Source organism: Erinaceus europaeus, chromosome 5, assembly GCF_950295315.1.
Source record: "Erinaceus europaeus chromosome 5, mEriEur2.1, whole genome shotgun sequence".
NCBI classification, from domain to species: domain Eukaryota; kingdom Metazoa; phylum Chordata; class Mammalia; order Eulipotyphla; family Erinaceidae; genus Erinaceus; species Erinaceus europaeus.
Genome location: NC_080166.1, coordinates 128320827 through 128343356, shown reverse-complemented (window position 1 = coordinate 128343356; position 22530 = coordinate 128320827). Strand labels below are relative to the sequence as shown.

Here is a 22530-nt window from a genome sequence, read left to right as displayed (position 1 = left end):
GCCTCATCAGAGGGCAGTCATTCAAAGATGTGTTGAAAACTAAACTGACCAAGTGATAATCCCAGAAGTTACCTCAAAACTTTTTGACTGGAATCTCTCTACCGTTTATTTGGTCAGATGTGACAAAAATGTTGATTTCCTTTTCCCTTTTCCCCTGGACACTTTAATGGACTTAGTGCTCATCTCACCACTTTGTCATTGTGGCCTCCACTTAGGGAGCTTCCGTGTGTGTGTCTGGCTCTTTCCTTCTCCCTTCTGTCTTTGATGGCATGGTCCTGTTTTTCACTTCTGAGCCTGTCTTGTAAATAATGATGTCCAAATATTCTGAGCCATCTTCATACAGTTTTCTGCTAGCTTTTATTTTGCAGAGTCAGGACCTCATGCATACATCATTTCACCGCTCACAGGTCACTTTTTCTTTCAGATAGAGAGGCAGGGAGGGAGGGAGGGACACCATGGCTCTAGAGCTTCTCTTGAGGTCATGGCACATCCCATGTGGTACTGCGCCACTACCAAGGCAAGACACACCCTACCCAGTGAGCTATCTCACTGTCCCAGGGCATGAACTTCTACTGCCTTTAAATTCAATGAGCCACACCAGTCTGGCCCTGTAGAACACTGTACGTCTTACCTATTCCCACTAAGCTTGTTTTCTAAGCAAAGTAAGTAGCCCAAGGGATTAGGATCATTAAAAGGATTTTACTTTGGTGAAAGCATGAGAAAGAATGTGTGTCTATTTTTCTTGATATTACTTCAGTCCTAGGAAAATCCCTTTAACGACAACTTCACACTTAACATAATTCCTTCACTGACTGAACACTCACACAAAGCTCCAAACTCGCAGAGATTTTCATGACCACGATCATAAGGCACCGCTGCTGCTCATTCAGGAGGGTTTCCCGCAGGAGAGAAAAGCACATGAAGCCTTTTCTGATGGAGAAAAACATCACCAAAATAATCTGAAGTGTGGGCACTAGAGTTCTGGAGAGGGAAAAGTGCTAGATTGGGGGCGGGACTTGGAAAACTCCGAGCGAGCGGCTGTCTCGGATCCTCCTCTGCCTCTCCCACCCTCACATGCTGGGCAGCTCTTTCTCACACTCAGGCATGTGGAACATGTCAGCCTGTCCTGTCTTCCTGTACCACATGCCCTCACACTTAGAAGAACAGTGGGTGAGTCGTTAAAATCTTCTTCAGTATTTCAGTTATGTCTTGTCTTTCTCTCTTTTGACAGACCGTGAAGGAGGAGTCCCTCTCTTTGCAGGCTGTAAACCCCTTAGTGACGCCCCAGAAGTCTGCAAACACCCTGGATACTAGCCTGCACAAAGACCTCTTTGGAGCCATCTCCGGCATTGGTAATGTTCACTGCTCTTCTCTGGAGTTGAATCTCAAAAGTGCCTTTAACCCAGTCATTTGTTATTACCTCAAACTGGATTTCCAATTAAGAGTTTGAAGTTTGAGCTTCTGTTTGAAAGGTTTGTCACTGTTTGAATGGGCTCTGGGGGCCCATGTATGTGAGGTACCACTTCCAAGCCACCTGCCGAATTTCTCAGTCTTTACTTTAGAGATTTACTTTAGAGTGAAAGGGGAAGATAGGCAGAAAGAGAGGAGAGACCACAGTGCCACTGCAGTGGTCGTGGAGTCCCACCCCTCCCATGCTCTCCACATTGCCCCCAAATGGTGCTAGGGCCCTATCCAAGGACCTCAAGCATAGAAAGGTATGCCCCCTACCAGGTGAAGCCTGCTTTGAATTTTCCTTTCTTGGCTTGGATACTTCGTGATGGAAAAAAAACCTTCAACTCCGCCTTGAAATAGACTCCAAAATTCTCATGAGCTCTGAATAGAGCTTTTTAAATTCTGTATTTACACAGTTTGTTTTTCACATAATTTATCATTTTTAATCTTCAAAGTGGGGTTCTTCGTATGCTTGTAGAAAAGGGATCTTTGCAGGTGTGTATATGGGCGGGTAGAGCATATCTGTAGTCTTAGTCATTTAGATGAAATATGGCAGTAATTCCTAAAGGAGGTAATAGTTTGCTTGACTGCACACCTAAAATCCATTTTCTTTTTTACTGTTTATTTATTTATTGGATAGAGACCAAGAAAAATCAAGGAGGAAGTTGGGGGATAGAGAGGGAGAGAGAGAGAGAGAGATTCACCTGCAGCCCTACTTCGCCACTCCTGCTGGTAGCAGGTGTTGGGGCCTTGAAACTGGGTCCTTGTGCATGGTAACATGCGCACCCAACCAGGTGTGCCACCACCCAGCCTCTCAAATCAGCTTTCTAAAGTCTTCCTTCCTACAATATTTTTTCTCTCTGGAGTAATGTAAGGCCACATCCACGGAGAGGAAAACAGATGGCGTAAGTCAAGATCCAAATTGAGTAGTTGCCCACAGTGAAGCGCCTGAGAAATGTACTTCCTAATACTCTGACTCATTGAGCCCACGTGCCAGTTCTCTCACAGAGATGATGGTAGCGAAATGTATGTCTCCCAAAATGGTCACAGACACAGGCTTATTCTGTCTTGATTTCTTCCTTTCCCCACATTTGGATAATGGAACCATCACACTGGGCCTATTGTGGAGACTACCCAGTGATGGGGTTACTTCACAGCACCAAGGAAAGGGTCATCCTTTTATCCGATTACCTTGCAGGACCACTGTCCACATGTATGCTGTTACCTTTTCATTTGTTTTATTCTTGACATTCTCAAATTTCAAGGAAGTGTGAAGTCACTCTGATTTCACTGTGAATCCACTTTTCATAGGAATTCACACTATACCTCTTCCTACTAGGACTTTATATTTCTTTCCTTCTTAAAAGGTTTAAGTCTGTGTTTCCTCTTTGAGAGTCCTTGCAGAGAAGCCTCGCCTTCAACTAGTTTACTCGTTTCCTGCTCTGTTGTGCAGCTTTTCACCTCTGTGCCCAGCTGTCTTTACTGAGCACTAGTCTTTGTGCTTGTCCTTCGAGAATAGACCTTCTCCTCACATCAACAGAAGAAATCCCATTTCCACATGGATTTGAAATGAACTCTTAGTAGGTTACTGCTCTTTTTATTTTTTAACATAACACATGAAAATGTCTATGATTGATTTATTACCTGGATAAAATCTACTCTGAGATTACATACATTTTCAAAGATACTAAGATCTCGGGCCCAGAGTTCTTTATTCTACCTATTCAATATATTGCCTTCGTCTGTTTAAACAGAGGCAAGAGAAAGAAACCAAACGTATTTTACTTACATGTTGTTTAAGATCTCTTTAAGAATCATGCTTTATTCTGGAATGTGAAATACACACACAGTAACATGGTGCTACTAAGCATGTTGATTTTGATTTATTGCATTTCCATCTGTTGCCTCTACTTCTGGAACAGAGCCTGGAGCTGATAATTTAAGATCATTTTTTCTTGCCTGAGAACTTTCTTCTCCTGATCCCTGGACTCTCAATTAAATATGAAGTCCAGCTATATTAAGAAAACTTTCATTGTAGCTTGGTCATAATGTGCATTTCCTCTGAGTATAGGAAAAGGCTCATCATTTCTCAAAGGGTTTTTACCTGATTTGTCCTGGTGACAGTCAGTCACACAGTTTCTATTCTGGGGAGGTGCAGCCTGTGGCTAATGGTCCTGTGTTCCAGCTTTCACTTAGCTTTTCAAATTCTCTGGCTCGGCTCAGCTCTCCTTTGCTTTGCTTTTTTCTTTTTCCTTCCCCTTTCTTTCTTCCTTCTTCCCTTACTCCCTCCCTTCCCTTCCCCCTTTCTCTTTCCATTCTCTTTCCTTTCTTTCTCCCTTTCCTTTTTTTAAAATATTTATTTATCTTCCTTTTTGTTGCTCGTTTTATTATTGTAGTTATTGTTGTTATTATTGATGCCGTTGTTGTTGGATAGGACAGAGAGAAATGGAGAGATGGTGAGAGGAGGGGAAGGCAGAGAGGGGGAGAGAAAGACAGACACCTGCAGACCTGCTTCACTGCTTGTGAAACGACCCCCCTGCAGGTGGGGAGCCGGGGGCTCGAACCAGGACCCTTCTGCCAGTTCTTGCGCTTAACCCACTGCACTACCACCCGACTCCCCTTCTCTCTCTCTTTCTCTCTCTCTCTCCCCCTTTTCTCTTCCTTTCTTTCCTTCCTCCTCCTTCCTTTCTCCTTTCCTTCCTTTCTTTCTTCCTTTTCTTTTCTTTCTTCTGCTTTTTGCTTCTCCAGCCAAGACCTTGTACATGCACAATTTCACTGCTCTTGGCCACGTTATCATTCAGAGAGAGAGACAGGAAGGGAAAGACACCACAGCATTAGTCCTTTCTGTTACCGTGACAGCTTCCATGTGGCATCTGGATTCTTGCCCAGTGAAATATCTCTCCAGCTTTTAATTTTTTCTTAATCTTAATACACAGAATCATTTTCAGCTTGATGGTGGATAAACCCGAGAGTGTTGAGAGTAACATCTTCAGCCTGAGTCTGAGATGCTGTATTTCCAGCTCCCTAGAATACCATGTCACAAGTTCTCATGCCTCCTCCCTAGCACACAATATACAAACATGAGGCCAGGCAGTGGTGTACCTGGTAAGGCACACACATTACAGTGCTCAAGCCACTGGTCCCCAGTTGAAGGGAGAAAGCTTCATGAGTGGTGAAGTAGGGCTGCAGGCGTCGGTCTGTCTGTTTCCCTGTCTATCTTCCCTTCCCTTCTTAGTTTCTCCCTGTCTCTATCCAATACAAAATAAAAATATAAGATAAATAAGTGAGATGCTAAAGAGAGGGGAGTATAGCATGACCCTACTCCAAAATGTTTTTTCCAGCAGATGTCCAGTGTCGTCTTTTCTCTTGAAAGTTTAAAACATTTCATGATTCCCATTTGAATTTGCCAGAGCATCTCTGCATGAAAGTTGAATGTTGTGTATTTGTTGCATATATTAGTTTTTTGGATTTAATAGTTGTAGGTGGATTTTTTTTTTTTTCAAATTTCTCATTCTTTCCTATTTGGAAATAGCATATATTCCTTTAGTATTAGAAATCAAAGTGGGGAAGTCGGGCGGTAGCACAGTGGGTTAAGCGCACTTGGCACAAAAGCACAAGGACTGGTTAGGATCCCGGTTCAAGCCCCCAGCTCTCTACCTGCAGGGGAGTCGCTTTACAGGTGGTGAAGCAGGTCTGCAGGTGTCTCTCTGTCTTTCTTCCTCTCTATCTCCCCCTTCTCTCTCAATTTCTCTCTGCCTCTATCCAATAACTAATTAAAATAAATAAATAAATATTTTAAAACCTTTTTTTAAATTGAAATCAAAGTGGTTTCTCATTAGTTTGCTGATACTTAGGCCTAAATGTTTCAGATTAAAGTTTTTTTTTTTTTAACCTCACTCTGCATGACCTAGTTATTTAAAGGTAAGATAGTTGAATGCTGCTCTTATGCCTAACAGAAAAAAAAATAATAATAATAAGTGTCACTGAAACAATTCTCCCTACAGTTCAGTACTTTATTTTGTTTATTCAACCAAGTCTCTGACCTCGACTTAATTTCTCTGTAGCTTCTCCGTACACAGTTTCAACTCCAAACATCAACAGTGTGAGAAATGCCGATTCGAGAGGATCTCTCATAAGTACAGATTCAGGAAATAGCCTTCCAGAAAGGAATAGTGAAAAAAGCAATTCTTTGGATAAGGTAATGCCTTTTCATGTGACTAACATTTGTTTGTCATAATGAATTTAGCCCGGATTATACATGCTTCGTGTTTTTTGTTCATGGATTATGACTTTTTTCCAACAGCTCATTTAATCTGAATCAGGCAGATGGGATCAGAGTACTAGCTGGGGATGGGGCTATTTCCTGAAGCCCACTAATCCCTGCTTGCAGAATTTCAGGCTAGAGCAGTGTTTATAGTGGAGTATCTTGAACAAGATGCCTGATAGACTAGAATAGATAGAGGAAGTGTCACTCGGAATCACCAGAAAACACCATCTAGAGATCATTTATCCATGCAGGTGGGCATTCCACCCAATGCAGCTCTAGAAATAGTCACTGAATTAGAGACTGAATTAGTTACTGATTAGAGAGATGGTTCTAAGACTGAACTTGAAACTATGCCAGTCAGATTACACTCTCAACCTCAACAGAGCATGTCCTCTTCATATGTCACTTTTCTTCTTGATATAAGTCAAACTGTTTGGGACTTTGAATAGTTAGAGCTTGGATTCCTAGCCAGCATCATGACAGGCTGTTCTCGCTTTGTCCACTGTTTTCCTAAATGATTTCACGTTATCAGCAAGAATGCGCACCAGTAAGTAGGCCAGGCATTTAGGGAAGTGATCCTAGTCCTCAGAAATGTGGGAAATGCCTGTCCTGGGCATTAGGTTCGTCTCCTACCTGTGTGTCTGTGACTGGCCTTGACACAATGACCCCGATGCATTTCTGCTTGGTGCCAGCTGTGCGTCATGACCTGTTGACCTTTTCCCTTGACCCTGACATGCCTCCGTGTGTAGAGGGAGAAGCTGCTCAGAAGGCACTCTGCTTGTGTCATACGCAGTGCTGGAGAGGAGGAGAGCGGCTGCTCAGCCAGGAAAAACCGGGTCACTGTGGACTTTTCCCTTCTAACCATTTCACCTCTGCCAGAGGAGACTCCGCATGCTGCCCCTCCCTCCCCACTGCAGGAGGCTCCGAGTCCTCCGTGCAGCTCTGCTGAAGTGGGTGGGCTGGATGATTGTTCCCCCACAGTTTTGCCACTGACTGGCTGCTCTCAATACACTTCCTGCAATAAAAATGCTTACTGAGCTTTTTCTGTCAATCTTAACTAGGTCCACCTTTGTTATATTTTCAGTTGAGTAAACAGTTGTTTTTTTAAACTCATCTTTCTACTTCAGTTCTTGGCAAGTATCTTTTCTGATTTCAGTTGGAAGTATGACCTTGGGGATTTTTATTTTATTTTATTGCCTCCAGGGTTATCACTAAGGCGCCTGCACTATGAATCCACTGCTCCTGGAAGCCAATTTTTTATTGGATAGGACAGAGAGAAATTGAGAGGGGGGGAAGAAAGATGTACACCTGCAGACCTGCTTCACCACTTGTGAAGCAAGCCCCCTTCAAGTGGAGAACCAGGGGTTCAAACTGGGATCCTTGCACAGTTCCTTGTGCTTTGTCATTTGTGTGCTTAACCTAGCGCCCTACTGCCCAGCACATTGGGGATTTTTAAATCTGTGTTTTTATCCTGAGTTTTTGGGTTTTTTTCCTTACATAAACCCTTTGAATATGAGAATCTGCTGTGTGGTGGCAAAACTGCCCTCATCCTGCACCCTGAGCTTCCCGGCGTTTGCTGTGTTGATGGTGGAATGACTAGGGAGTTTGGTAGTGCTGTGCTGAAGTGTGCCTGTGTTTCCCTCTGAGAGTGGGTGACCCACAGTGTCAGCTGGATGCCAGCAACTCAGCACCAGGCTTCTCTGGCTGGTCCACAGCAGCACCTGCCCAAACTTGACCTGCTGTTTTAGTCTAACATTTTCCTGAAGACGTGATTGGTTCTGCAGTGTCTTAGAATCACTTCCCTGTTTGATTTCTAGCACTCAGACTTCTTTGCATGAGGTTTCTCTTGGCATTTCAGAACTACACTGGCAACTCGCACTGTTACTGTCCGGATTGTAAGGCCTGTGCCTTCTGCCTTGTCCCTGCGAAAGGGCACAAAGGTGGCAAGCCAGAGTAGAGTGGAGCAGCACTGGGATATATCTGGTGATGGTGTGCCTGTAGCTGATAAATTAACTTGTGCTTTCCAGCCTCAGTTCTCAGAATCTCTCTCTTCCAAGGAAGAAGAGTGAAATGATTATGTTTTACCTGTAGTGAACGAGGAGAATCACCTGTCTTTCCTTCTTTAGAACCAGCAGAGTGGCACTTTGGGAAATAATTTGGTTCGCTGCGACAAACTGGACCAGTCTGAGATTAAGAGCCTGCTGATGTGTTTCCTCTACATCTTAAAAAGCATGTCTGACGGTAGGTGAAAATGAAGCTTTTGTTTAACCTTCCTTGTTTCTGTATTTGACTTGCAGACATATTGTCCAAGTGGAAACTGACCTCTAAAGTCAGCCCTTTGGAATCCTGTACACATATAAAAGTGTGACCAAAAACAGATCTAGAATTTTTTTTCCAGCTGCCTCCGAGTCATCAATTTTTTTTTCCTAATACATTTTTGAGTGTCTTGTTTAAGGAATCTTCACTACCACCACCCCAGATTTATAAATATGCTCTTCTATATTCTTCAATAGCTGTATTATTTAAATATTCACATTCAAATCTAAGTAGCCACCTAGCACTGATTTTTGGTTTTGGTAATAGGTGGAGGAGAAATTGACCTGAGAGCAGGTTGCCAGAAGACAACCAGTTCAGTTGTGTGACCTTGTGGCTGCACTTCCCTTTATCCCTCATTTAATAAGTACCCTCTCCATGCTGGGCCTCTGTCTCTCTCTCTCTCTCTCTCTCTCTCTGCCTCTGTGTCCTCTTCCTCCTTCCTGGAGGCTTCCTCTGCCCTTCTCTCTCCTTGACTACCAGCCTGGGCACTGAGCAGGGAAAAGCCATGCTGGTGCTTCTGGGCTAGTGGCTTTTCTGTCTGGTGTGCGCTGAGGATGGCCATAGGAGTCTGCAAGTTGACCCTGAGAGACCTTTCAGCACTCACCGGCTGCCTGGGTTCTCACCACACCAGGATGACCAGCCTCAAGTAACCAGAGCCTATCACTGTGGCTTCTAACCCCAAAGATGGTGGCTCCCTGATCCTCCCTCACTACTAGTCTAAGAGGCCAGAAGTGGACTTCAAACTAAATCCTCATTTCACCACGATTCTTAGGGCAGGTAATTAAGAGAATTGACTTCTATGAACTTTTGTTAGCTCGTTTGTAATGAGAGTACGCTGCTTTCGGGATGTCTCTCTCCTTCTCCGGCAGGGTGTACTCCAGGGGAAAGGTAACGGGCTGGTTCTTTCTCGCTCACGACAGGGGTGACACGAAGTAAAAGACACCAGGGGACTCTTAGCGTGAATCTAGAATCTGAGTCCTTAGAGTCCCAGAATCCTAGAGTCCGTTTATTAGCAACGTGGACATGAGTTAAATAGAAAAGCAATGAAGTTAATTATTGTTGAAATATGACAGAAATTACAGGTTTCTTAACAGTCAGCATGCCCCTAAAGTAGGGGGCTGGTATGACAGGAATTGATGAGATATAAGACAGTTATTCTCCATAACACAAGCAACTTAATTATCCAAAGGTATTTGAGAGAAGCATAGGGGTTAAACCCATAGGGTGAGACAGAGAGAAGATGGATATCAAAAGGCCATATAGTTTGGCATTTCTCTTGTCTGGGCTCTGAGGTGTGTGATGAAGTGTGTGATAAGGTGTGTTCTTCTGTGATCAGAAGGTGACTTTGAATGAGTGAATCTGCGGCCATGTGGCCTGCAGTTAATGGAGGGAAGTACTGGGGTATCTGTGGGCCTGAGAGTCAAGAAGGAAAGAACCAAGTCTGAGTTTCCCCCCTTATGCTCACCTCGGTTGAGAGAGACTTACCAAGAGGTTATCTTCTCAGACCTCCATCCAAAGATGGGGGTGGTTCTCCCTAAGCTCTATCAGGCTCACACATGTTCCCAACACACTGCCTTGGTTTATAGTGAGGAGTCTGACTCCATATGTAAAACAGTGAGACCAGCGCTCATATCTAATGGATTCTGAATATACATCCCAAGGGTTTCTCTGTCTCTCGCAATTCTTAATAAGTATAGACTAAAAAGTTTATCAACTGATAACATTCTTTATGCAAAGCTAAGCAGGTACGATAGGTATGCTTTCTACAGATGAAGCTTGTAGGATTTACCTTAACTATCAGTAAAAATGTGCCCAGCTCCTCTTGATGAATAACAGGTGTGAGTTCTTAACCACAGGTGTGTGATACGACCACACTGGGAAACAACTCTTGTTCAGTGCTGGTTTGAAAGGCTACTAGTCAGTTTCTATCAAAATTTCAAATGAACATACCACTTGAAATAGCTATTTCATTTCAAAGAAAGTATCCTATGGGTACAGCTAGAAGGGTTTGGAAGGATTCCTGCATAGGTTGTTCATTAAAGCATAAACTATAGTAGTAAAACATCAGAGAGAAGAACAGGAAATTTCTATCTGTGGGAGGCTGGTTAACTTGAAAATATTATATCCAGGGAGAGGAATATTATGCACCTTAGAAAAATTATAGACCCAAATTATATTGTTGAGGAGGAGGCCCAGTGGTGGTGCACCCAATAGAGCACAGACATTACCATGCATGAGGACCTGAGTTCAAACCCCTGGCCCCCACCTGCAAAGGTGGGCAGGGAGAGCTCCACAGCAGTGCTACAGATGTCTCTCTCTTTCTCCCTTCCTACCCCTGCCCCCTACCCAAAGGAAAATGGGGGAAATGGGGAGGGAATGACTGCTGGGAGCGGTGAATTCAGCATGGAAGCACCAAACCCCAGCCATAGCCCTGGTGACAGAAATAGACCCCAAAGAGGCAAGCAGTGTATGGAATATGCGTGCTCCCATTTGCTCCTCTGCTCCCCGCCCCCGTGTGTGTGTGTGTGTGTGTGTGTGTGTGTGTGTGTGTGTGTGTGTGTGTGTGTGTGTGTGTGTATAGAAGGAGCTACTGATACAGGAATTAAATGATTCTACTGGGAAGGCATTCTTAAGGAGAGAGGCCAACTTAAGATTATGCGTCCATGTGTATTCTTTGAATTTTCTAGTCCATTTAAAAGCATGGTATATTTGAGTTAAGTATGTACTATGTGGCAGTAGTTGCTTTGTGATTAAAAACGGTTTTAGTGCTCAAATACAGCTTCATTAAGTCAAAGAAGTCTGCTGTGTATGTTGTCCAGCAGTGGCTGATCACTATAGTCTGTCCTTTGACCAGCTATAAAAAGGACAGGGGAGGTTGAAGGCCTACACTCTGTGGTCTCTTCCCACCTCATTGTGTACATAATATGCACCATGATTCTGACTAAATGAATGTTTACCTCTTAGATGCATTGTTTACATACTGGAACAAGGCTTCAACCTCTGAACTGATGGACTTTTTTACAATATCCGAGTGAGTATTTCTGCCTTTGTTCATCGCCTCTTGATTTTCCCGGGTTAGTTGAAAGGTGTGGGAAATGCTTTGTGTTTCAAGCAGGAATGCAGCATTTTCACATGAGCACTCTTTCTCCTGGAGTTAACCCCAACACCTGCTCTCAAGAGCTCACACACTACAATAAGCCAGAGTTGTGGTGAGAGGCTAGGAGGGAGATTTCCTTACAGAGGTTCGAATGAAGACAGATAAGTAACTCAGAATAGCGTACATGGTTTCATTGTGATAGCTGTTTTCTTCCTTATTTATTTATTACCAAAACACTGCTCAGCTCTGGGGCTGGGGATCTAACCTGGGACTTCTCGAATACAAGTCCCATCCGCTACTGCTGTGCTATCTCCCCGGCTCCACTGTGATTTCTAAGGCAAACTAGAGTTGCTTCAATCAGCACACAGGTCCTGTTGTGCTGGGCTTTCCTTCTGAGAAGCTCTAAGTGCCCCCACCCAGTGCCAAAGCTGCACTGTAGGGCACTGCCCTTGGAGTTCAGTCGCTTCTCTGGGTTTAAGGGATTCCCCCAGAGAACTTCTGCAAGCAAGCAGTGAGGAGCTGGCGCTAAATGCATGAGTTTATAGAATGCTATGATTGATGGGTTGTAGTTACGATGTACTAAATGTGGAACTATATCCCTGTTGTCTCATAATCTCATAAATCATTGTTAAGTCACTAATAAAACTTATACCAAAAATGTATCGACAATAAATGTATGCCCACACTTCCCTGAAAATTTTTCATCCTGTCTGCAGAGTCTGCCTGCACCAGTTCCAGTACATGGGGAAGCGATACATAGCCAGGTACCGTGGGGGTTGCAGTGTAAAGTGTGCGTCTTTCCCCGTGTCACCGCCCTGCATCACTTGCATGCACATGTCTGGGAATCGTCAGGGTGAAGCAGCCCTGAAGACACTTGGCAAGCAGGCCTTTGGATGGCTACCATCAGATCTGTAGAATCTTTCTTGCCAACATTCCTGCTCTCTTTCTGTCTTGTTTTTATCTTGTGTCTCTAATAAAGACTCTCCTGCTGCTTTTATTTCTCCACTTCTACATTCTCCCTCATTTCTCTTCCTTCTGTCTCTTTCTCTTTTCTCCCAGTTCCTCTGAATGTGTCTTCTGGTTTTTTTCCCCTCCCTGCCTCATGTTTTCTCTTCCCCGGCTTCACTTTTTCAAAAGCATATACATATATATTTTAGTCCTTCTACTTCCCAACTGCAAATATTCTCATTTCTCTCCTAGTAGAAGAATATTTTCAGTTCCTCTCAGAATTATTTTGAACTGCATAAAAAGCTTCCCTAAAACCCAGCCCTTGCTCCTGTTTCTACTTTTCCATCTCTTGTGCTTTTATTAGACTAGGCATAATTCTCCTTTCTTCACTAAGTTCAGGGAGAGCTGGGCACTCCTGGCTGGTTTGCACCCACTCACCTCCTTCTTTGGGGGTACTTCTCCAGGGCACATCTGGCCATGACAAAGTTCTTACTCCTGCTCCATAGTCATCTTTGTTTTTTTGTTTGTTTTGTGTTACTTGTTTTGTGATAATGTATTTATGGGGTTTTGGTCTACGTATCCTATTTTTATATAGTTTTTAACAGTTTAATTATAAAGAAACAGATCTGTTTACTAAGAAAAACCTTAAGATTTAGTTATAATTATGTTTTTTATCTTCTTATATAATTCTTCTTTATAGCAGTGAAAGGGATTTTTAAAGAGATGTTCTATTAAGGTGTGAAAAGTCTGCTTTGTATATTAACATTTTTCTTTTGGGGGGACATCTGAGAAGTTTTACAATAATGTTTTATGTTAAATAAAAGTGTGTGTTTTCTTTTTAAAAAGAATCCATTTTGAGAAGATATATTATGCTTCTTCCTTATTAATAATATGTTTTTAATTGAAATGTACACTGGAAGTTCTCTAATATTAACTCTTTTGTTTCATATCATAACAGTTTAGTATTGCATTAGACTTTATGAGAAACACATGCAAACACATGCAGGGTGTCCTACAATAGCCCCACACAGCTTAACTTTGCCCTTGGAAATGGGCAATCAGTAGATTTGTAACAGAAAGGCTGTGTGCTGGGCAAGCTTCACACCTTTCTTGCTGCAATTGTCACCCACGCCAAAAGATGGATTTTGGAAAATGTACAAAGAGAATGCAGTGCCTCAGAGTCCTGAGGGACATGGGAAGCTGAAAATTTCTGCCCCAACAAAATATTTCAGAATTGAATTTTGTGAAGCTGCTAGCTTACTTGGCCAATAGATCAATTTTTTTTTTTTTTACCAGAAAACCTTCAACCTGATAAACACCCTGTATATATTTGCATATAAAAGTATGTTTCCTTGGAGTGTGTTAAAAATAGATGGGTAGAGGAAGGCAGGATCAAAAGGTAGTACTGCTTTGTTACGTGCACTCTGGAAAGACATGTCCTGCTTTCTAGAAAGCCGCCATAGTCTCTGCTGCATGTGATAAGACCCTCAACAGGCATTTCAACGTTGTCAGTGTTGGGTATCCGTGGCGGTCCAGTTCTGCAAACACTGCACCTTCTCATTGTATCACTGAAATCACCCAGCAGCATGTTGTTCGATGATAGTCCGTGCATGCCCTCTCCCCTCCACACAATAACACAGTGAAGGGACGGTTGGCTACGGGACGGGGGACAGGTGTCATTTCAGCACTGGTCTCGTTTTTCATCTGCTCTGGTGATGGTACACAGTAGGAAGTTAGCTGTTTGATTGCTAACCCAGATCACTTTTCTATTTTCTTTACTTGACTGCTGACAAGCTTAACAAAAGTGTGTGGCTCTTCTCCTTCCTGCCTGGGTAAGAATAAAGGTGTTGAAACTGCCTGACATAACCCCTCCCATTGCATGTTTGTTTTCTGTGTCTTCCAATGCACTTATTTAAAGAACAAAAAAAGAGAGAGAGACATTTTTGGCTTGGTAATAATAAACACGTGTGGTGTTTGAGCAGCTGTGAGAACGCTGACTGTTAGCACTACACGGGACTGATGCTCCATGATGTTAGAAGTAGGCCCTCTCTGGTACCTGACAGAGCTGTCTCTGCTTGGGCTTGGTTTGTGCTTCCTGTCATCAGTTGCTTTGCTGTGAGCCTTGTAAGAGCTGCTGCTTGCCTGTGCCTCTGGCTCTTGTACTGCCCCAGACAGCTTTGGCTGTGCGCGGTCTGCAAGCGGCCAGTCTCCTCGGGCCTGTGTCCTGGCCTCACTAACGCTCCCGGTCTCGCTGCAGTGTAACAAGTCTAACTTTTGCTTCTATCCCATTTCACTCATGTTGCAGGAACCAGGAGGGGTTGGGACCCATAGTTCATGATCGAAAATCTCAAACACTGCCTGTTTCCCGTAACAGAACAGGAATGATGCATGCCAGATTACAGCAGCTGGGCAGCCTGGATAACTCTCTCACTTTTAACCACAGTAAGTCCCATGACATACCATCGTAACAGCCAGCCATCTCATGTGACAGCTCAGAGGGGAGAGCCCCAGGCCACACCACATCACATCACCAACTTGACTTTTCTTCCAGCTCAGAGCAAGTAGGATGAAGAGCTCACGGCGCGGTTCCTTTCCTTGTTGCAGGAGAGTGACATAATGTGGAATCTTGGTCAATTACAGCACAAGGCCCAAAGGCTATCCCCAGTGCCCCCAGCCCCTCTTCCAGCTACTTTATTAAAAAAAATTAATTGGCAAGGTTGATGCCAAACATGTTCAACTATTTTAAATTTAACATTTGGATTCACTGCCCATCCCTGACTTAGTTAATGCCCTTCTCCCTGACACACACACTGCTGACACACACTCAACTCATGGGAACATCTGACAGAGTCCCTCCCCATATCCTGAGCCCAGGCATGTAATTGATCAAGCATCTGCATTCTGACATTCCAGCTCTCAATGTACAATAATCCTTAAATTGCTGTGAAAAAACATAAAACCCATCAATCAATATACAAGGGTGTGGAAAAGCCAATAACAAAGTGACTTTTTCTGTGTTTTCAGTGTGAGAAAGATATCAAGTGTGCTTGGAATTTCTGTAGACAATGGTAAGATTTAATCAGGTTGAAGTCTGCTTACAAGGCCCGCTTCACTTGCAAGCTGAGACCTTTTATTCATCTTGCCTTCCTAACTCTGGGGCTTTCTAACTTCACAATAGAGATTCCACCACAAGGTGGGATCATTTTCAATTTACATTTTCAGTCACCAGAGGGGACATGGTATCATGTGTTGTTTCTAGAAATCTGAGTGTTCCATCTTCCTAAGGGTTTCTCAAAGCAGAAAACCTAAAAGAACTCAACCATGGAGCCCTTGAAAAACTAATGTGATCATTCATAATAAATCCGAGTTCCATTAGCAGTGTGTTCTCTGAACTGCTCCATCTTTTCTCCAAGCATGACATAGCTAGTTACTGTTTCATCTAGATGACTAGCTGTTCTCACTTTTTAATACGTGGTTATTAATATTTTCTCATCTTTCTAATCAGAAGAGTTTCATTCACTGTGATTTTCATACCTCTGTCTTAATACGAACTCAGAGTAAGACATTATTCCCAAAGCCCTCAGGTGGTAGTGTTCACAGTGCAGAGGTTAAGGAATCAAAATCCAGCAGATTTCCACTCTTCCACCCCAGAGAAGTTAAATGTGATAGGTACAGTCTTTGTCTATAAAATTTAAGCTTTGATTGGAATCAGTATTGTGTCAGTCTGCCCCACACCAAATTATAATCTTCAAATACTTGTTCTGAGTTCCATAGTTAGGCAGCATATTATAGTGAGGAGAGCTGATGCCACTGTGATACAGATAAGACTACAAGACTTTTCTTTTTTTTTTTTTTCCTCTTTTTATTTGTTTTTTTAACCAGAACCACTCAGCTTTGGCTTATGGTGGTGCTGGGGATTGAACCTGGAATCTCAGTGTCTTGGGTATGGAGTTCTTTTTGCATAATTCACATGCTCTCTCCCCAATTCCAGGACTCAATTTTTCAACATGTTGCCTGTTGGAAGTTTTTCTCATTCAGCAAACAAGAGATTGCATCTAACAAAGCAAGGAGTTTGGTTATTTTTGGTCTCCATTTCCTGTTTAGCATACAAGAGAAATGCCTGCTTCCTAAGACCAGCTCTGCTTTTGCCCAGATAGATTATGCCACAGGAACTGCCTCACTGTCAGTGGAAATGAAAGCTTAAGTTTGTAAGCATTTATCTGCTGAATAAATACTTATGAACACTTTTCAAAAAATATCATAAGCAGACCAAAGGTAATCATTTAGAAAACACAAGAAAACAAATAATTAAAGTGAATGATCATCACACAGTGGGACAGCCTTATCCACTGAGATACACAGCGTCTCTTCTCACTACAAATGGGTTTTGTGGAGGCGGCTTGAACTGGAAGAGAGAGACAGCTGGCCACTTTCTGTGCCAAAAAGCATGTTATGAACATGGTTGGTTTCCATTCTCCCTTCCTGCTGCCCACAGGGAAGCCTGGTCTTCCTGTTTCTCTCCTCTCCCATCCTGTAGTTTTTACTTTAATCAGTCTTTGATGGCATTTTCCTCAAAGTTTCCTTTTCTTGTTTTAATATGTGTGTTTACTTATTATTGGATAGAGACAGAAATTGAGAGGGAGGGGGAGGTAGAGAGAAGGAAAGATACAGACACCTGCAGCCCTGCTTCACTGCTTGTGAAGCTTCCCCCCTGCAGGTGGAGCCAAAGGCTTGAACCTGCACCCTTTCATACTGTAATGTGTGTGCTTAACTGGGTGCACTAACTCTGGCCCTCAAAATCTCTTTTTCTACCTTCCTGATAAGCAGTTTGTAGCCGATTTGTTTAGCCTTGACCTGCATTCTTACAATTCCTGCTCATCAGAGATTTTTTTTCCTGGTGTCTCATAGTCCTTGCGTCTCTCCCAAGAGCTCAGTCTTCATTTATATCTCTCATACTGTTTATTTACTTAGCTGTCTCATCTCTTATTCCATTAGCATTTTGAGCTTCAGTTTGAGTCAAAAAGCCACAGAAAAGCAAGTGTGTACTAAATGGATACATGTGTGCGTCTGTACTTAGTCTGTGGGATATTTCTAGCCCATCAATGGGCTTTTTTGTTGTTGTAGTTCCTGTTTTACAATTAGCACAGTCCCTTGTGTTGAGCCAACCAAAGTAAGGTAGATTCCATATGCCAGGGACTTGGTGGGATGCTAGGGTCTAAAATAAATTTATTTTGGAAAAGAATTTTAAAAGGAAAAGATCCTCTTTACACCTACATTTCCTACTACTTTCCCCTTTTTTTATTTTATTATTTTTAATAAGACAGTGCAAGGGGACAAGCACAGGACCTCATGCCTGACTGATGCCACTAATCTACCTCCTGGCCCGAATTTTAATATGTATTTGGAGGAAATATCAAAGCATCACCCCACCATCCAAGGACATGTCCTTGACGCTCCCCTGTGGTAGGGAGCAATCTTGGCCCCGCACCCCCACCCCTTCCTTTTCCGTTTGAGTAGGAAAGGCTTTATCAGCACTCATCGTGACCAGAAGGGGGCAGCAGAGGACCAGGAATTCAGTGGCGGCCACACACCTTATTCCTTTCCCAGTTATTAGTGAGACATCCCGTGAGTACCCATTCATTGGGGAAACTGACAATCCTTCCTAGCCGACTGAATCCACATGGATCCCAGTCACTTTCAAACCCAGCAACAAGCAGCTCCTGACAGCTGTTGACTGGCTACGGAAGAAGGGCAAACACTAGAAGAAGAAGGAGAAGGAGAAGGAGAAGAAGTGAGACATGAGCAGAATGGATATGAATCACAGGAACTCTATCAGGGACTTATCTTCACTCCAGTTATGACAGGAAACCCCGTCCTGACAAGCCCTGCTGTAGCCAAATAACCATATCAATATCATAAGCATTCCAAGAATAGAGGTTTATTGTTTGGGTCCCTGCCCAGGTATATTACAATTTAATGCTTACATCATCAGAATTGTGGTCTACTTACTGTACCATGTACCCAGAATGTATTAACAGAAGAGAGTTTGTCAAATGATAACTTCAGAGTGATAGCTACATGTGAATGTCTTACATAAGCAGCGCTGGGGGGGGGGGGAATTATATGAAATGGGTCTACGAATAAGTGATACATTAGCAAAAATATAAAGAAATATAAAAAATATAACTTTGGCAATCTTCTGGTTCTCTCCATCCTCTCCTTTCTTTCATAGTAAATATTTTTTTTATTAAAAAAAAAAAAGATAGGGACCAGGTGGTAGCACACCCAGTTGAGCACACGTTACAGTGCACAGAGACCCAAGTTCAAGTGTCCAGTCTCCACCAGCAGGGAGGAAACAGGGCTGCAGTTGTCTCTCTTTGTCTCTCCCTCTATATCTCTCCCTTCCCTCTCAGTTTCTCTCTGTCTCTATCCAAATAAATATTTTTTTAAAAAGAAGAAATGTAGGGAGTTGGGCGGTAGCGCAGCGGATTAAGTGCAGGTGCACAGAACCCGAGGACTGATGTAAGGATCCCGGTTCAAGCTCCGGACTTCCCACCTGCAGGGGAGTCCTTCACAGGCGGTGAAGCAGGTCTGCAGGTGTCTGTCTTTCTCTCCCCTTCTCTGTCTTCCCCTCCTCTCTCCATTTCTTTCTGTCCTATCCATCAATGACAATAGCAGTAATAACTACAACAATAAAACAAGGACAACAAAAGGGAATAAATAAAAAATAAATAAATAATTTTTTTAAAAAAAGAAATGTGCTCAGGTAGGTATTGTTACTTATAAAGCACAAGATAGAGGCGAGCAATAAATTATATTAGCACAAAGGTTGATCAGTCTGATAGTTGCATGGATTGCAGATTGCCAAAGCTGTAGCCCGATTAGGAGGAGTCAGGCCTTCTACACTTGGAGAGTTCTTTCAGCAAGAGGTCTCCTTGCTGTTTTTAGCGTAAAATGCAGTATTTTTCTGGATTCACATTACAGGTCAGAAGAAAAAGAATTGAAAATAAGATTAAGACTTCAGGGGTGGGGAGGCAGGCATTGGCTCCCCGACATAGTGCACACGTCCTCATGCAGAAGGGCCTGAGTTCAAGCCCTTGGCCCCTATCTGCAGGAAGGAGGCTCCACGAGTGGTGGAGCTACGTTGCAGGTATTTCTGTCACTCCCTCTCTGTTTCTCTGTGTCTATGTCTCACCCTTTATCATAAAAAGAAAGTTAAAAAAAAAAAAGGCTCCAAGAATGATGGAAATGCCATGAAGACACAGAGCGCTGCCTGTAGCCCTGGGGAAATGATGATGATGATAAAGATAATAAAGAGCAGGAGAGGAGCTCTGCTTGCGTAAGGCGCAGAGGCAGCTCTATGTCTGCCTTGTTCTTGCCCAGACACCCTCTGACATTCCGGAAAGATGAATGACTGAAGTTCGAACATCCCTTCTTCCCATCACGTCACCTCTGGTGTCCTGGCCATGGGAAGGGAAGGTTAGTTTGCAGATGAAGTCAGTATCACTAAATCAAGATATTTGTGTAACAGAAGGTTATTTAAAAAAAAAAAAAAACAGAATAAGGTTAATTAAATCAAAATGTGGCAGGTGACGTTATGGGGGTAAGCAGTAATCTCATTCTTGGCCTCCAAATTTAGAACAAATCATTCATCAGTCACAGCAAAATGGTGATTGTGTAGATATGGACAGTGAGTTGTGCGTTTTTAACTTTTTAAAAATTATCTTTATTTATTGGATAGAGACAGCCAGAAATCAAGAGGGAAGGGGGTGATAGGAAGAGAAGACAGATAGACACCTGCAGCACTGCTTCACCATTCACAAAGCTTTCCCCTTGCAGGTGGGGATTGGGGGCCCAAACCTAAGTCCTTGCACATTGTAATATGTGCGGTTCAACCAGGTGCACCACCGCCTGGCCCCGAACAGTGAGTTTTAAGGATTCTGACCCATGAGCACCAAATGGTACAAGGTCCTTCCCTCCATCTCTCTCCCCTCCCCTGTCTTCCTCCTGGGTGAAGAAAGTGAAATCAAATAGCACAGACCTTCCTTGCCTTGGTTAGAATCCACTTTATCAACTTCATAAAGTTGCTGAATTCATCAGACATTGCTCTGTCTTGAAGACCCCTTCTTCAATTTGCCGACTCAGTTCCATTTTCCTAGGTTGGCCTGTAGCATGGCAACCATCGATTAATGTCTCTCTTCAAACACAGCTTTGCTCCAAGCCTGGAGATGAGTGGTTTTCCCGTCTGTGGGAAGTGTCCCTTTGCGAATTAATTATCTATGCGGTCTCTCACTCAAAGTCACCGTGCTACCACTTGTGTTCTGGGGTTTTTCACTATCACTAGCTCAGGAATCCTGCTGGGTTTTGAGAGCAAAGAGTTTAAGGAAAAGCAAAATTAAACCAATTGTGACCAAAAAGACCATTAATTTTATTCCTGTATGTCTCAGACCAATACAGACAGATTTCCATAGAAATTAGCTTCTTTTTTTTTCATAAAGATTTGACAGACAGTGAAATGGTACAAACAGGGTATGAAAACTTAGAGAATTTTGTCATTATATAGCAAGGCCCAGTGATTATCTTAAAAACAGCACACTGCCAAATTCTAATTCTTCTTTCAGACATTCAGCAGGCGCAGGTAAATTCTCTGGGGATTCAGTATGTGGACCATCTCCTCTGTGTTGGCTGCCTGGATCCACTTAGCCAATTCTTCTTCTAGCATTTGCCCGTCTTCCGTAGCCAGTCAACAGGTCAGGTTGAAAGCTGTCAGGAGCTGCCTGTTGCTGGCTTTGAAAGTGACTGGGATCCATGTGGATTCAGTTGGCTAGGAAGGATCATCAGTTTCCCCAATGAATGGGTACTCACAGGATGCACCATGAGAAGGTCGATCCAATGCATCCCAATAAGTCATCTGTAAATAAGCGTTCATGCCAGGTCCAAGCCCCTGCATCCCACCTGCAGAGGGGAGGTTCACAGGCAGTGAAGCATTGTTGCAGGTGTCTCTCTTTCTCTCCCCTCTCAATTTCTGTTTTGTCAGCTATAAAAAATAAATAACAAAGAGAAAAATAGTAATTCTGTGCATAAGAAATTTTGTAAAAGCATCAAAATAATTTCCTTGGTACGATTTGAACCGAAACTCTTAATTAATGCTCCTTTTAGCCTAAACCACAGCCCTCAGTGAAGGGTCCTTTGACCCGTGTGATCATTTTGGTTAGGCAAAGAAAAGATGAGCGGGGAGGTTGTCCCCAGAACCCCAGCTTATGATCACTTCAGCTATAATAATCAACTCTGCTTTCCTTTCTTTGTATCTTACCAAATAAGTCCCATTGGGTGAGACAATGATTTTTAGTCCTGGAAACAAATATTCACCACCTTTTATTTTTCATTTTTATTTTTTTAAATCCTGGGAGAATTCTCACCCCTAAAAGTAAATGCAATCTCAAAAAACACCATGTCAAATGCTGCCTTCCCTGCCCACCCCCCATCCCAACGGGACACACTAACTCTGTCGCATGTGAAAATAATGCAGCCCACAGACACCAGACTTCAGAGATGCCTTTTTAAAAATTTTTTAAAAGCAAAGCAAAATTGGGCAAAAGCACATATTAATTTTTTTTCATTTTTTTTCAAGAAGCAACTTAGTAACCTTACAAAGCTGTTTTGTAGTCTTTAGAAAACCCTTCTTTGACCCTGATATTTATTAAAAACAAAACACAATATCATACTAGTCATTTAATTTTAGTATAATAAAAGACACTGTGATACAGTGACCTGAGTAAGGAATTGGAAATATAGATTCTCTGTTTCTCTGCCCTCCCCCATTACTGGCCCCAAGGAAATTGTCTAAGTTTTCTGTACTTCATTTTCCTAGTCTATATTCAAAATGTCCTTCTCTCTGGAGAATCAAGAATTAGCTTCACAGTAAGTGTTGACTTGGTTTTGCTCCGTGGAGAAGGACATTACATGATGTTTTATCTTATTACCATCTTCCTTTATTATCTAAAACAATATTGTAACATCTTTGCATCCTATAAACATTCTGCTAATGCATACCATTTCATTATGTAATATCTCAACTTGTTTGTCAAACTCCATTTATCGCAGTACTAGATTGACTGTTACAGCCACATCCAGAAGAAATCAGTTCAGATTGAAATCATGGCTCTTCGTGTTCTTTCCTTTTCTTAAACATTTCCTTCAGACACATTGGCTTTTATGCTTTTTATTATTAAAGCTATTAGAATATTCTTAGCAATACAGTCAACTCTTGATTATCACCCATGAGTCTAGCTGATCAGACAGTTCTTGATGTTACCAGTCCACACTGACATCCTCCGCTCTGCCAGGCTCCAGTCTAAGAGCTTCACAGAAACCCAGTTGAGTGCCCACCACAACCCTGGGAGGCAGCTACTGTTGTCATCCCCATTCTACAGGTGGGGAAAATCGAGGT

General features: G+C 42.7%; 1 protein-coding gene across 17 annotated transcripts in view; it reads left to right on the top strand.

Annotated features, from left to right (window-relative positions):
• DOCK9 (dedicator of cytokinesis 9) overlaps positions 1-22530 on the top strand; it is a 324795-nt gene that overhangs the window by 255479 nt on the left and 46786 nt on the right. For 7 of the 17 annotated variants that reach the window (XM_060191793.1, XM_007521915.3, XM_060191791.1 and 4 more), the window contains exons 33-38: positions 1232-1352; positions 5517-5650; positions 7846-7960; positions 11000-11066; positions 11849-11896; positions 14386-14522. In XM_060191793.1, the coding sequence (XP_060047776.1) occupies positions 1232-1352; positions 5517-5650; positions 7846-7960; positions 11000-11066; positions 11849-11896; positions 14386-14522 (622 nt within the window). Of the gene's footprint in view, positions 1-1231; positions 1353-5516; positions 5651-7845; positions 7961-10999; positions 11067-11848; positions 11897-14385; positions 14523-15104; positions 15149-22530 lie in introns of all 17 variants that reach the window. The other 10 variants (XM_007521919.3, XM_060191796.1, XM_060191799.1 and 7 more) reach the window with 4 other exon arrangements.